A 12,125-nucleotide genomic window follows, 5' to 3' on the forward strand; every position below is an offset into this window, starting at 1 on the left:
AGAGAGAAAGAGGTTAGGGAGAGAGATGAGATAGTAAATGAATGGTGAATTAAATTGGGGTTATGCAGTGACACAGAGAGAGAGGGTAGAGAGAAATGACATAGAGAGAGGTGTGATAGAGAGAGATATGAGATTGAGAGAGGTGAGGGAGAGAGATTTGATGCAGAAAGAGTGCTGTGGAAGATGCAGAGAGAAGAAAAGTATAGAGTCATGAAGAGAGAGATAGAGTTGTGAGGTAAGGAGTAAGATGAGGATGAGAGAGAGAGAGAGAGAGAGAGAGAGATGGCGTTGATGAAGTAGAGATAGAGGGAAACAGAACAGTGAGGTAGAGAGAGAGAGAGGTGAGGTAATGAGACAATGTGGGGAGTAAGAAATACAGTGGCAGGCACAGCAAGTGGTAGAGAAATGGGTGACATCCTACGACAAAGAAAGAAGTGTAGAAGAGACAAGTTCTTTTACAGAGATGTGAGATAGACATGGGTGAGACAGAGAGAGCTGAGATGGAGTGGATGCTGGTGCATAAAGATGTAGAAGCAGAGTGCAAGAGAGAGAGAAGAAAAGATGGAGGTGTGAGGTAGTGGAGGGAGTAATTTAGTTTGTTTTCTGCTCCTTGTACCAAACAGAAAAGGCAGTAAATTGGCCTCTGGCTCTTTGGCGGATGGGCCGTTAGCCAATGGCATGAGATTGAATGGATGAACAGTAGGCGACCTTTAACTTCAGCAAGTACACGAAGGCGCTGAGATGGAAAAATTGACTTAGAGCTGCCCTTGAAGAGGGATGCGCTCGGAGTAATTACAGATAGACTGTAATCCCCGTCCTGAGGAAGCCAAATAATTGGAGGCTGAAACGCGAACGCGTCGACATACTGATCTATGAGGAGTCCACAGATTGGGTTGACTAAGAAATTAGTTATTTGGCGCATGTAAATAAATCAGGAGAGGAGTAATACCTCTGACGTAAGAGGATTACCTCTGAATGTACTACTGTGAGTAAGAAGTGTACATATTTGTAGTAATAGTCAGGGGAATTTATATGTGATATATTGTTGTATATATAAGATGTATATATGTTGTATGAAGTTGTATATAGAGGTTGTTGTGTAATGATTTTTTTATGATTGTTTATGGGTATATTACGTGCAAAGTACTCTGATGTCCACCAAGAGATATCCGCTTCTGAAAATAATTATTGAAAGTTTTGAAAAAAGAAAAAATAGATTGCCAAGAAAATTCATTGTTTCTTGTGTTTAAATAAACAAGAGATCCCTCTACCCCGTTTTTCTTTATATATATTAGATGTGTCTATGCCCAGGTATGGGAGGTTCATTTGGGTATGCCCCATAGTTTTCTATTGATAGTGGAGCCAGCTGAGGCTCTGCTGTTGGAAACCTGGTGCAGGGGAGCAAGGGTAGTGCAAGGTTGGTGAATGCCATAGAAGGCTCTTTGGTTTAGGACATGATGGCTCATGATTTTAAAGATCCACGATCCAGGCTCAAAATGGAGTTCTCATGGTATTCTGGCCTACTTCTGGGTGAACAGCTCAAGTTGGAAAATGGCTCCACATATTGGACCTGGGACATGCTGCACAAGACTCTGTATTCTCAGGCATGCATTACTCTGGCATTTCCAGTCTACCTTTTCATGCTGCTCTTGAGAGTTCTACTGCTTTGCGCTTCAGTACTAACTGCTGTCGCCAGCTCAGCCAGTTCTCTCTTGAGCTGGAACTCCTCACGTTCCTTTCGTTTCAACTTTTCTTCATACTCCCGGTGCAGCGTTTCCATCTCAGCATGACGTTTCTTCATTTCCTGGAACATCTGTGCGTATCGTAGCTCCAATCTTGTCCTATGCATCAGGAGAGAAGATGGAACCAGAGTCAAGATGGACCCATGATTCACCCAACCGCAGAACTATGTCAAAGCCCCCTCCCCATATGTCATGTCCCCAGGAGAAGCACTCACAGCGTCCGGCTCGACCTCTGCTCCTGGTCTCTGGTAGACAGTATATCCAGTCTGTTCTGCAGCAAATTTGCCCTTGTCGCCTATAAGGCAGTCAGAATTTAGCAATATGATTCACAGAGAAGTTTAATGCATGATTGGAACATTAACTTTCCTGACAGGTGTAGCATTGTCATCTGGTCCATTGCATCATGCATTTTTATATTGCATAAAATGCGAGCATATAGGAGGATTTAGGGTCATAAACCTACACAGAATATATATGGATTTTGTTAGAAAAGATTTTACTTACATTTTCAAGGTAAAAGGCAGTAGGAATTAGATTTCAAGCTTCAGGCAGTTGCACGGAAATCAGCTTAGCACCACGCATATGAAGTGTCTAAATATTTAAGTGCTTATCAACTAATCAACTAACGATTGGCTGAATATTTAAATTACAGGCACTAACTATAGATTTTTCAAACATTAATGGGGGAAGTGTGTTCTGAAATAATTGTCAACAATTAAATAAGTCGGATGAGACATATTATAAATGTCTGTATGTTAGAATATCATTTTCTGAAATATCATCAGACATTATTATTGTGCCCAGAATATCGTTTACAAAAATATCACTCCATCGGGTGTAGATTTTCAGTTTTTACCTCCATTTAGGGAGGTGATATTTACGGTTGACGATATCCTGACCAACATATTAGGGTACCATACCTTCTAGGGGTGGGAAAACCCACCTGAAGGGTACTTGTAACTAATACCACATTCTTTAACGCGGAAAGGCTACTGATCAATATCTATTTTAACACCACCCAAAGTAAAACGCATGGAAAGTACTTCAAATGTATCAGTAGCTTTTCAAATAAATTCCTGACTCACTCCTAATAAAGCAATAATCGCAACCGGTGCTTGCATAGAGTGGGTACTGCCTGGCTTCTGTTTTCAGCATCTATGCTTAGCGGCTCGCATAGGGTGAGCTGCGGGGCGTGAGGCGGGGCACGGGAGGGGCAGGGTGGGGGGTAGCAAACACGGACATAAACGGAACGGAGGAACGTAAGAATTACGTTCCTCCGTTACGTCGTATGTCCCTGTTTGCAATCGCCCCCTCCCCCCTCCCTCCCCCGCCTCACTGCCCGGCAGCACCCCTACGCGAGCCGCTACTGCCAGGACTAGGCCTGGGCAAAAATTTCATTCCGTTCACCGAAATTGCGATAATTTGACATTTTCACGTTCCGCGGAGAGCGTGAAAATGTCAAAATTTCCGCTTTCCGCAGCTTAGCGATAATTTGTTTCTTGCTCGCGCTGTAAAATAATACATTCTCGCGCGCGCGCGATCGCCTTACCTGAATCCCTGCGTTCGCCGACAAGTTTTCTTGATCCGGTCGTGTTCTCCATGAGATGTTGGATAGTTTTTAGCTATTTGCGCTGTCTCGCGACAGTTCGCGCCCGCAGTGACGTCATGCGTCGCGCGATCACGTCTTTCTTCTCGCGATCATGCACCGCGAGACAACTCAAAACAAGATGGCCGCGCCCGCGAGCAACCACATGGGTAAGTTGGCGACCCACAACCATGCAGAAAATCTCGCGAACATGCGGGGGAAAAAATTCCGCATCTTCGCGATATTTTCGATTGTTTGCGATAATTTTAAACATTTTCGGGATAATTTGCAAAAGTGGATTTCACAAATTCCGCCCACCCCTAGCCAGGACCAGATTTCCGGTCTGACCCAACTGAGTCCTATTGCCATGTGGTGACACAAGCACAAACATCTACGCTTGACACTGCCATGTGGAGTTTTGGGGAGATTGGTGTCTCTTTTCCCCACCTCTTCACTAACCCTAAAGAATCCTTCACAGGACAGAGAGTAATGCCTTTTGTTCCATTGGAAAGCATCAGGGGCACCAAATGTCAAAGGCAGCACAGCTTGCCTTAAGACTCCAAAGGCCATCAGAGGAAGCAAAGGTGCTCTATGGGTGGCACTTGACAAGTTGGCCAAGAGGTAATTGGAAAAGAGAAATTTCACTTCATCAAGCTCCCTTTGTATATATGTTATGTTGGTCTATGTGTGAAATTACACTAATAATGACTCTTTATATGGCACAACCTTACTTGTTCTGGAACTAGTGATTACAGTGCTTAATTTGAGCCAGTGGTTTCCGATGTTCGATACCGGCACTTGATTGTCAACACCGAAATTTGTGACAGTCTGCCACAAGGTGGCGCTATCTGGCTCATTTAGAGATGACCACAACAACAGGTAATTATTAATAATATATACATTAAAAATGAATGGGCAAGCACCATGTGAATGGGTCTGCGTCAGTCTTACGCCTGCTGTGAGGCAGGCGTAAGGTTTTGATGCAGTGGCGTCCTAGAAGTGGCACAGTGAAATCTGATAGATTTTACTGTGCCACTTCTACGAGGCTTTTTGCAGGTGAATGCCCACCCTGTATACATTATACTTGACACAGGTATAATGTACCGCAGAAGTTTACAAATTGATGCATCTGCTTAGATGCCTCACTTTGTAAATATGGTGCAACATGGTGCAGTTTTTACGCTGCCGGTGAGTCACAAGAAGTGATGCAACGGTGGTATAAAAGTGTCACGAGGCTAAATAAGCTCCCCTGTATATATTCAGCAAAGATTAGAAACAGTCTGAAACACAAGAAGAGGAGCCGTAGCTAAAGGACAGCGATGAGGAGGGAGAGAGCTTTGAATATTAATTATTACCACTACGTCATAATGACAACACCGCCCATTGCATTTCCTTCTCAAAGTCTTTACTAAATGAGGATACAGCAATGAGTGAAACACAATTTTTGATATTTATGCTGAAAGAAACATTTAGGAAATAGAAGGTAGAAATACATGAAAAATGTACAGAGGAACCAGGCATATGATTGCGCTCCAGCATTGAAGAGAATTCAGCAGGTCGCTCTTGCAACCGCAGTAATGATACAACTCCAGGAGACGAGGCCCACATGGATATTTAACAATGACACAAGAGCAGTACTCCTTGTACCTCAAACAAAAGGATCATACTCTACTGCAAGGAAAGGATGGCGAAGAAATGTCTCCTGTGACCTGCATCTCAGCGGGAAACAGCCACTACAACGCGGCCGTTTCAACGCTTAACCTTAACCACGCATGCATAACAACGCATGCGTGGTTACCACGTATAGCCTTTAGCACGCATTCCTTTACTACGAGATACGTAGTAAAGGAATGTGTGATAAAGGCTAAACGTAAAAAAAGGGGGCTTGTGGGGGTCTCCCCCCAAGAAAAAATAAACCGTGTGTTAAAAAAAAGGGGGCTTGGGGGGGTATCCCCCCCAAAAAAACGCACCTGTTTCTGTTTCTGCAGGCAATCGGCTTCGTTAAGAGGAAAAGGAAAGACACTTCCGCTTCCTCTTTACGACGTGCGACGCACCACCGAAGAGCCTGAAGAAAAGAGGACGTGGAGAGGTAAGGGGGATTAAATTCAAAAGTAATAAAGGAATGAGGGAGTGATGTAGCGCAGGGGATATTTAATAGAAGGGTGTGTGGGTTGGGGCAGAAGGTCGCACAAGGGTACAGGGAAGGGGTAATATATTAAAAAAAGAGTGGGGGAGGGCACAGAGAAGCAGTGAAAGGAATAAGGGTAGGGGTCAGAGAACACCTATACCAAGAAAATGCCATTACCACGCATCGTTTTACAATGTAAAGGTATGCGTGGTAAAGACATTTTCGTGGTAAAGGTGATGCGTAGCAATGGCATTCGCGTTGTAACGCATGCGTTGTAAAGGCATGCGTTGCAACGGAATGCGTTGTTACGTCATACAACCCATCTCAGCAGCACCAGGTCTCTCATGCTTCTCCTCTACCCACATCAAATGAGACAGATAATTTCCACATAACTTTCCTGAGCAGTCGCACTTCCCTTAATTGTGAGTGTGGTGAAAGTGCCTTTCAGGTGAGACTAGGGGGGGTAAACAGAAATAACCCATGGGGTTTGGCTCCCTGAAATCGCCATTTCCGCCATGACTTCTGCCTAGGATCGCGGAACCGCCATGCACATCGAAAATCTAGCAAAGCCAAGAACGTACCAGTAGACATAACTCCAAAGCACGTGCCTATGCACCCTGACAATCCACTGGGGAAGGAGCCAAGACTGGCCAACATTCTACTTTATTGCCTACACTTCTGTTTGATAGGACAATGGTGTGATGAATTAAGCTTTCACTTCATGAGAAGCAGATCACAAATAACAAATGTGTTGCACATTTAAGACCTTGACACAATACAAACTGTTGGCCGAAAAAGTGTATACCATCAAAAGTACCAATAGAGGTGTTGCGATACTCAGTGTACGCGTCTGTAAAAAGATCTGTGGAACACCACGAGTGAAGTTTGCAAGCAAATACATAGGAGTGAAAGATTCTCTTTTTCTATCACCAAAGCTGATGACTTTATGCGACCTGGACCTGCCAACCTGTTGTCCGATCAGGTGTTTTCATGGAAAAATAAAGAAAAACTGTGATGGAGATACAAATATCATTATTTACACCCATCCCTGTTTACTAGATCCACATCTCTCCAGTAACTAGATACGTGTCTGTCCATTTTTGTGCACCTTCCTGTGTATTAGACAATAGTTACACAATAGTGGCTGTTCTTTGCCTACCTGAATGTTGTCCGTTGGAGCACACATACCTCCGTATTGTACTTCATTTCATTTTTCTACTATCTTCTAAAATGTTTTAGAGTAAGCCATGACTACAGAGAAAGGCTTTACAAATTTCATTTTATTTTCTGTTAGTGAGCATTTGCTCCTCCTGCAAATTCATGAGTAAGATCTACCTAAGCCTGGAGTAAGGCACAACTACTCACAGAAACTGCTTTATGAAGCAGGTCTAGATATTGAGGAGTAATTCCAATCTAAGACTGGATCAAGAAATAACTCTTCATAGAAAATTATTTGGGAGTCATTTAGTGTTTGGTGTAGTGGGAGCTCTGCCATAAATGTGCAGAGCTCCTGCTCTACCAAATTTGTGAGTGCTGCACCATTTAAAGAAGGGCGGAGTGCAGAGTAATGGCTCGCGGCGCCTCCTTTAGAGGTGCCAACGTCAATTGTTATTGGAAGGAGTCCATCTGCCCCAGTGCGGCTGCCTTTACTGCAGAGGGGGCCTTTCCTATTTAGGGTGGACCACATGATGCAGCTTTTTCCGGCTCAGGTCTGACTCGCAAGCATGGCCGAATCAGGTAGAGATAATGTACAACAGCTCTGACATGCAGGTATAAAGCTCCTTGCATGGACGGGCCATTTTTGTGGTTTTGCAAAATACAAATTGCTCTCATTTTGGGGGCTTTTTCTAAAAAAAATCCGACTGTCAGGTGGCTGTGAAAACATGGAGGCTGCTCGACATTGAAGCTCTGCTCCCCATCTGCAGGAGCACTTTTGATAAAAGGATCCCCACAAGCACAGCTCAGATCTTTAGACGTGGAGCACCAGACTATAACAGAACATTTCAAAGATCAGGGAAGAGAAGGTAAGCCCAGCTGACAGTGTGGTCATCTACAAACCAAATGACTATCAGAAAATATGGGGTTCACAGCACTCATCAGAACTTCAGGAAGTTACACTGCATACATTTGTGTCTGGGGAAGGATTTCGAGATTGTGGATCCTTCATAGTGTAGGGTCTTCCTTCACTTACATTTTCTCTCCACTGCCAGATGACAAGCTGGTTTTGGGAGACTGAAAGTAATTGTTTGGAAGGATCATAAAGAGAGAACTCTCAGGAGCGATCGGGTGGTGCAACACACTGGTATGCTTTTTGAGATACACAGAGATACGAGAAGAACGTGTTGTGTTTCTTTGGCAGTCAGAGGCATGTCTACAGAGCCAGTGAGAGAAAGACTGAGTATCTTAAGCCTTAAATGAAGTGGGCTGCCATGTTTTGGAGTCTCAGCCGCACAAGTGAATTATAATTGGTAGGACACTATGTTTATGGTGCAAAAGCGGATTCAGTGAGGGCCTCTAGCAAGAGCTGCAGATAGTAGAAGGCCAACTTTGCAAGTAAGGCAACCTGAGACAAGCCTTGCATTTATATCTCTAATTGACAGATTTGAATTGCTTATGAACATAGTAATAGCCACTGTGTCTACATTAATGCCTCTGTTGCCACCTTTCAAGATTGTTAATAATTCAGCTCATGGTTGTAATGTTCATAATTCAAATCATGGCCGCAAAAGGTTTCAACGGCTCTGAATATTAAAGCTTATTGTTCAGAGATCAGTGTCTTATTTATAAGCTTCCTTCAGCTCATACCCAAAAATTGGAGTGGTGCACTACTTTGGAGAAAAAGTTGTCTCTCAATAAGTCATTTAGTCTTGTTGTATTGACTCAGTAAATCCTTTATTTTTCATAAGCATCCAACAGTAAAAGATGCCAGCCAACGCGTTTCGTTCATGTACAATGAACTTCTTCAGGGCATAGAATGATGTACAAATATTGGGGGGAAAGGGTCCTAGGATCCCCCTGGTGTTCTATGAGAGCTACGCGCGAGCTCTGTCCATAACGTGAAGTTGTGGCAAAATGGTGTTGGACGTGCACAAATTAATGTGTCTGCTTGGGCCTCCTTGATAACGGCCAGCACTCGATGAATCTGAACAACTGAAAGTTGCCGTCGGCTCCGTTCGAAAAGGGAACACATCAGGGAGTGCGGTCACCATGTCCGCCATTGTCTGTAACTGTTCTCAGCTTCCTTCAGCTCATGTTAACCAACTGTATAGAAAAAACAATGCCTCTATTCCTTCATCTTCAAAGTGTGTCTGGATCCCCAAGACTCATATTGCTAAAAAATGGATTATGTTGCTTTATAACAGCAGCATAGAAGTTCTAGAAGCCAAAGGATCCTATTTGCACTAACATTGTCTCGCTTCTGCAGTTTCTTGTAGCAGTGTGCCAGTCAGCATAAATTCCAACAATCTAACTAAATAACTAAATAACTAACTACATTTACACAGCACCTTCTAACCTGAGGTTTTTGGTAACTTGTCAGTTATTCCTGAAATCAAGTAAAAAGAACTAGAACCAAGCATATTTTTAGAGCATCTTACATTTCCTACATGACTCTTTCTTCAGACTCATACCATGCTATTCCACTTGATGTCAGTTGGAATTAGTGAGTGAGGAGGAGATCTTCAAACAGGGTACCTGCTAGATCATTAGTGCACTTAACAGCATAAGAAATAAAGGGGAAAAATCATCTACGTACAATGTACCGCACTTGTATTCTACATGATGATGAAGTCAAAATAACATTATGTTTGTTCAAAAAGTCATACTTGTTCTCTTGTCTGGAAGAACTGTTGCTTGGCAGATTCTTGTTGTAGTTTCAATTCTTTCATTCTTCTTTGGTCATCTAGCATCTTCCTCTGAACAGCTAAAAAATTATGTTCACAAGATAAGTTTGATAAAGAAAGGAAAATTAGGTTTCGACAAATGAAAAGGGGAGACAGAATAGATGGTAAAAGGAAAAGTTAACTTAGAGTAAAGATGGGCGGCAATCAGCAGATGAAGTCAATAGTAGAGGTAAAAGGCAGGGACAAACAAGGAAACATAGGATACTTCAACAATCAGAATTCTATATAAACATATTTAATGGATCACGTATCTTAAAATCCAATTCAAAATTTTGCTGCTGATTATCCGCCTCATTATTATTCTGTATGGCCCTCCCACATCACCATAGATGTGTCTACCGGGCTATAAAACCCATGAAATACCATGCTTTGCCTGATGGGTCTTAAATACCTCTTCTTCCCATCAAACTGCCATTTCCATTTCCTTTTCTTTCTGACTAAAGAAATAAACTGTTCTACTTTCTGCCCTTCCGCTGTCACCTTTACATGATTGTATGAATATCTCCACTCCCTAAAAACATTTCCTGAAACTGCAAGGCACATGGGTGACTATCATCCATTGTTCCACAACATTGTTGTCCTTAACTCTCTGATGTCTGAAATGTGATGCTTTAATTTATTGGGGTATTCTTATACACTGCCAGCGGTTGTGTGATCCTCCTTTCCTTTATCCTTCACAGCTATTTCATCAACTTCTCCACTGAGTATCTCAACCCGTCCTTCTATGACACTAACATGTAGCTCCCTTTCAAGTGCATGTGGAAGATAAGTCCCATTCCTGCACGCCCATTCACAAATCATGTGTGTGACTTTTTCATGCCTGACTTCCTGCCGTACACCGACCCTTCTCTCCACTCCCAATTAAGTTTCTGCCATTTCAGAATCTATTGTGTGCTCAATTCACATCTTGTTCCCTCACATTGTAGCTTATACATCTTCTGTTGTGTCCAGTTTCCATTTTGGTGTATAAAGCTGTTTAATTCACCACACTCCCATGTCGCCAATCCTTCTGTGTGCCGGCCTTTCCCTTCATTTTACAACCATGCTTTCACCGAACCAATGTGGTTCATACATCCTATCTCACCCACTGCCATGTCACTTTCAGTGAGCATCCAATCATCTCCGCTTCCGCATTTCTGCCATATCTCCTGCTCACTCAATCTGGTCAGTCCAGTTCGACCCATCCCAACTTCACTGATTCACTTTTCGTTCTTTGATATTATCTTTAGCAAACAAGTGTGGAATAAGGGAGCGATGCAGACTCAGAGATTCGCCTCTGGGACTGGCCGCTATAGAATACGCTTGAGAAAACCAGCATAGTTTTGGAGGATTGGTCTATGGTGGCTGGAGGGTGTCAAGATCATCACTGGTCTAAGTCAGGGGAGGGACCTCCAGCTGATGAGTGGTTGCAGAAGAAGGTACCATACAACTTCCCATATTGTATTGGCTCTTTGCAATAGCTCTTTCACTAATATTGCATCCCTCATCTTTGTTGCTTTGTTCCCTTTTTAGTGTTCTCTGTTCCCTGACCTTTGTGCATGAATGCTGACTTGCCCTCTGGATTACAATTTAGTTGGGCCTGTTGAATGGTTGCCTGAACTGTGACTTATATTACGTTTTGCTATGCTTGTCCTATTGATTCCTCCATGACTTCCAGGTTTGTTACTGACCCAGGAATCCACTGTTGCTACTACTGGCTTCCTCCAGCTGTAGCTTAGGCTCCCTGTGGCCTGTCATCTTGAAGCCATTAGGCATAATTACCAATATCATATTCTCTAAGATCAATTCAACGTTTATGCACCTTGTTTGTTATACCTATAGTATAGGTTTGGCATTCATCTTTGAAAGCACTAACTTGAATCCCCTAATGTTCGAGAGATGTGTGGTTGATATGAGTGCTCCATTCCAGCTGTCTCTTCTTTTACCCTCACTTCTTTTTCCCTTCCCCTCAAGGGCTTCATTCTGGTATTCTTGCTCACTCACACACTTGTGGAGCTAACTTGTGGGGCAGAATATCTTCAGACTCTATCAATCAAGACCCATGAGCCCTGACAAGTACCATATCATATACACAGCCTTTCCCCAAATCTCTTTCACACATCATATTCCTAAATCATCTGCTTCTTTGCCTTCTTTTAGTCGTCCTGCATTATTCATGGTCCCCCCATTAAATGTCCCTTAAGGAGCTATACATTTCAATAATACACTGTTTAATAACTAGTTAGGAGGATATTACATCCTGCCAATTTATTTATCAATGTGTTTTTAATGTCTCCTTCTTCCTTAGGAGTCTCAACAATCTATATCCAACACACTTGAGTAATTATGGGCAGCACTCAAATGTTAGCTTCATCCGTCCTCCATTTAGCGTCAAGTTTCCACATGCCCAAACCATATAAGTTTAAACAGACTTCAGTCGAAAAAGAGATCTGTCCACATCGTCCTTGACTGCTCTGGTGAGACAACAGAGAAGTAGGACACTAGCACCAACTGTGATAATAATTTAAAGTGAAGCATGTTTGCATGTATAGAGTATTTATAATGTTCTGTAGGCCTGATAAGCTGTAAGGAATGTGGCTGTATGAGAACAGATTCAGCAAGAATTGAATTGTTGGGGGCTCAAAACATAGGAGGAGAGCCAACCTGTTGAACCTTCTTTCCTATTGTCTAATTAAAAGACGTGTTTGATGGCTTGTGTAGTAACTGGTATATCATGTTTTATGTATGGAAACTTGCATGGTCCATTTCTTTCTGGAAAGTGGCACAAT

At 42.7% G+C, this 12,125-nt stretch overlaps 1 protein-coding gene across 1 annotated transcript in view; it reads right to left on the minus strand.

The window, feature by feature from the left end:
• The window catches only part of LOC146868007 (uncharacterized), a 170,190-nt gene that overhangs the window by 98,015 nt on the left and 60,050 nt on the right, over positions 1–12,125 (minus strand). Inside the window, exons 5-7 of the mRNA XM_085615163.1 lie at positions 9,280–9,377; positions 1,958–2,037; positions 1,635–1,841 (exon numbers count right to left, since the gene is read on the minus strand). Of these exons, the coding sequence (XP_085471289.1) occupies positions 1,635–1,841; positions 1,958–2,037; positions 9,280–9,377 (385 nt within the window). The remainder of the gene's footprint in view (positions 1–1,634; positions 1,842–1,957; positions 2,038–9,279; positions 9,378–12,125) is intronic.

The sequence above is a fragment of the Triturus cristatus genome, chromosome 1_2 (genome assembly GCF_964204655.1).
Source record: "Triturus cristatus chromosome 1_2, aTriCri1.1, whole genome shotgun sequence".
NCBI lineage: Eukaryota > Metazoa > Chordata > Amphibia > Caudata > Salamandridae > Triturus > Triturus cristatus.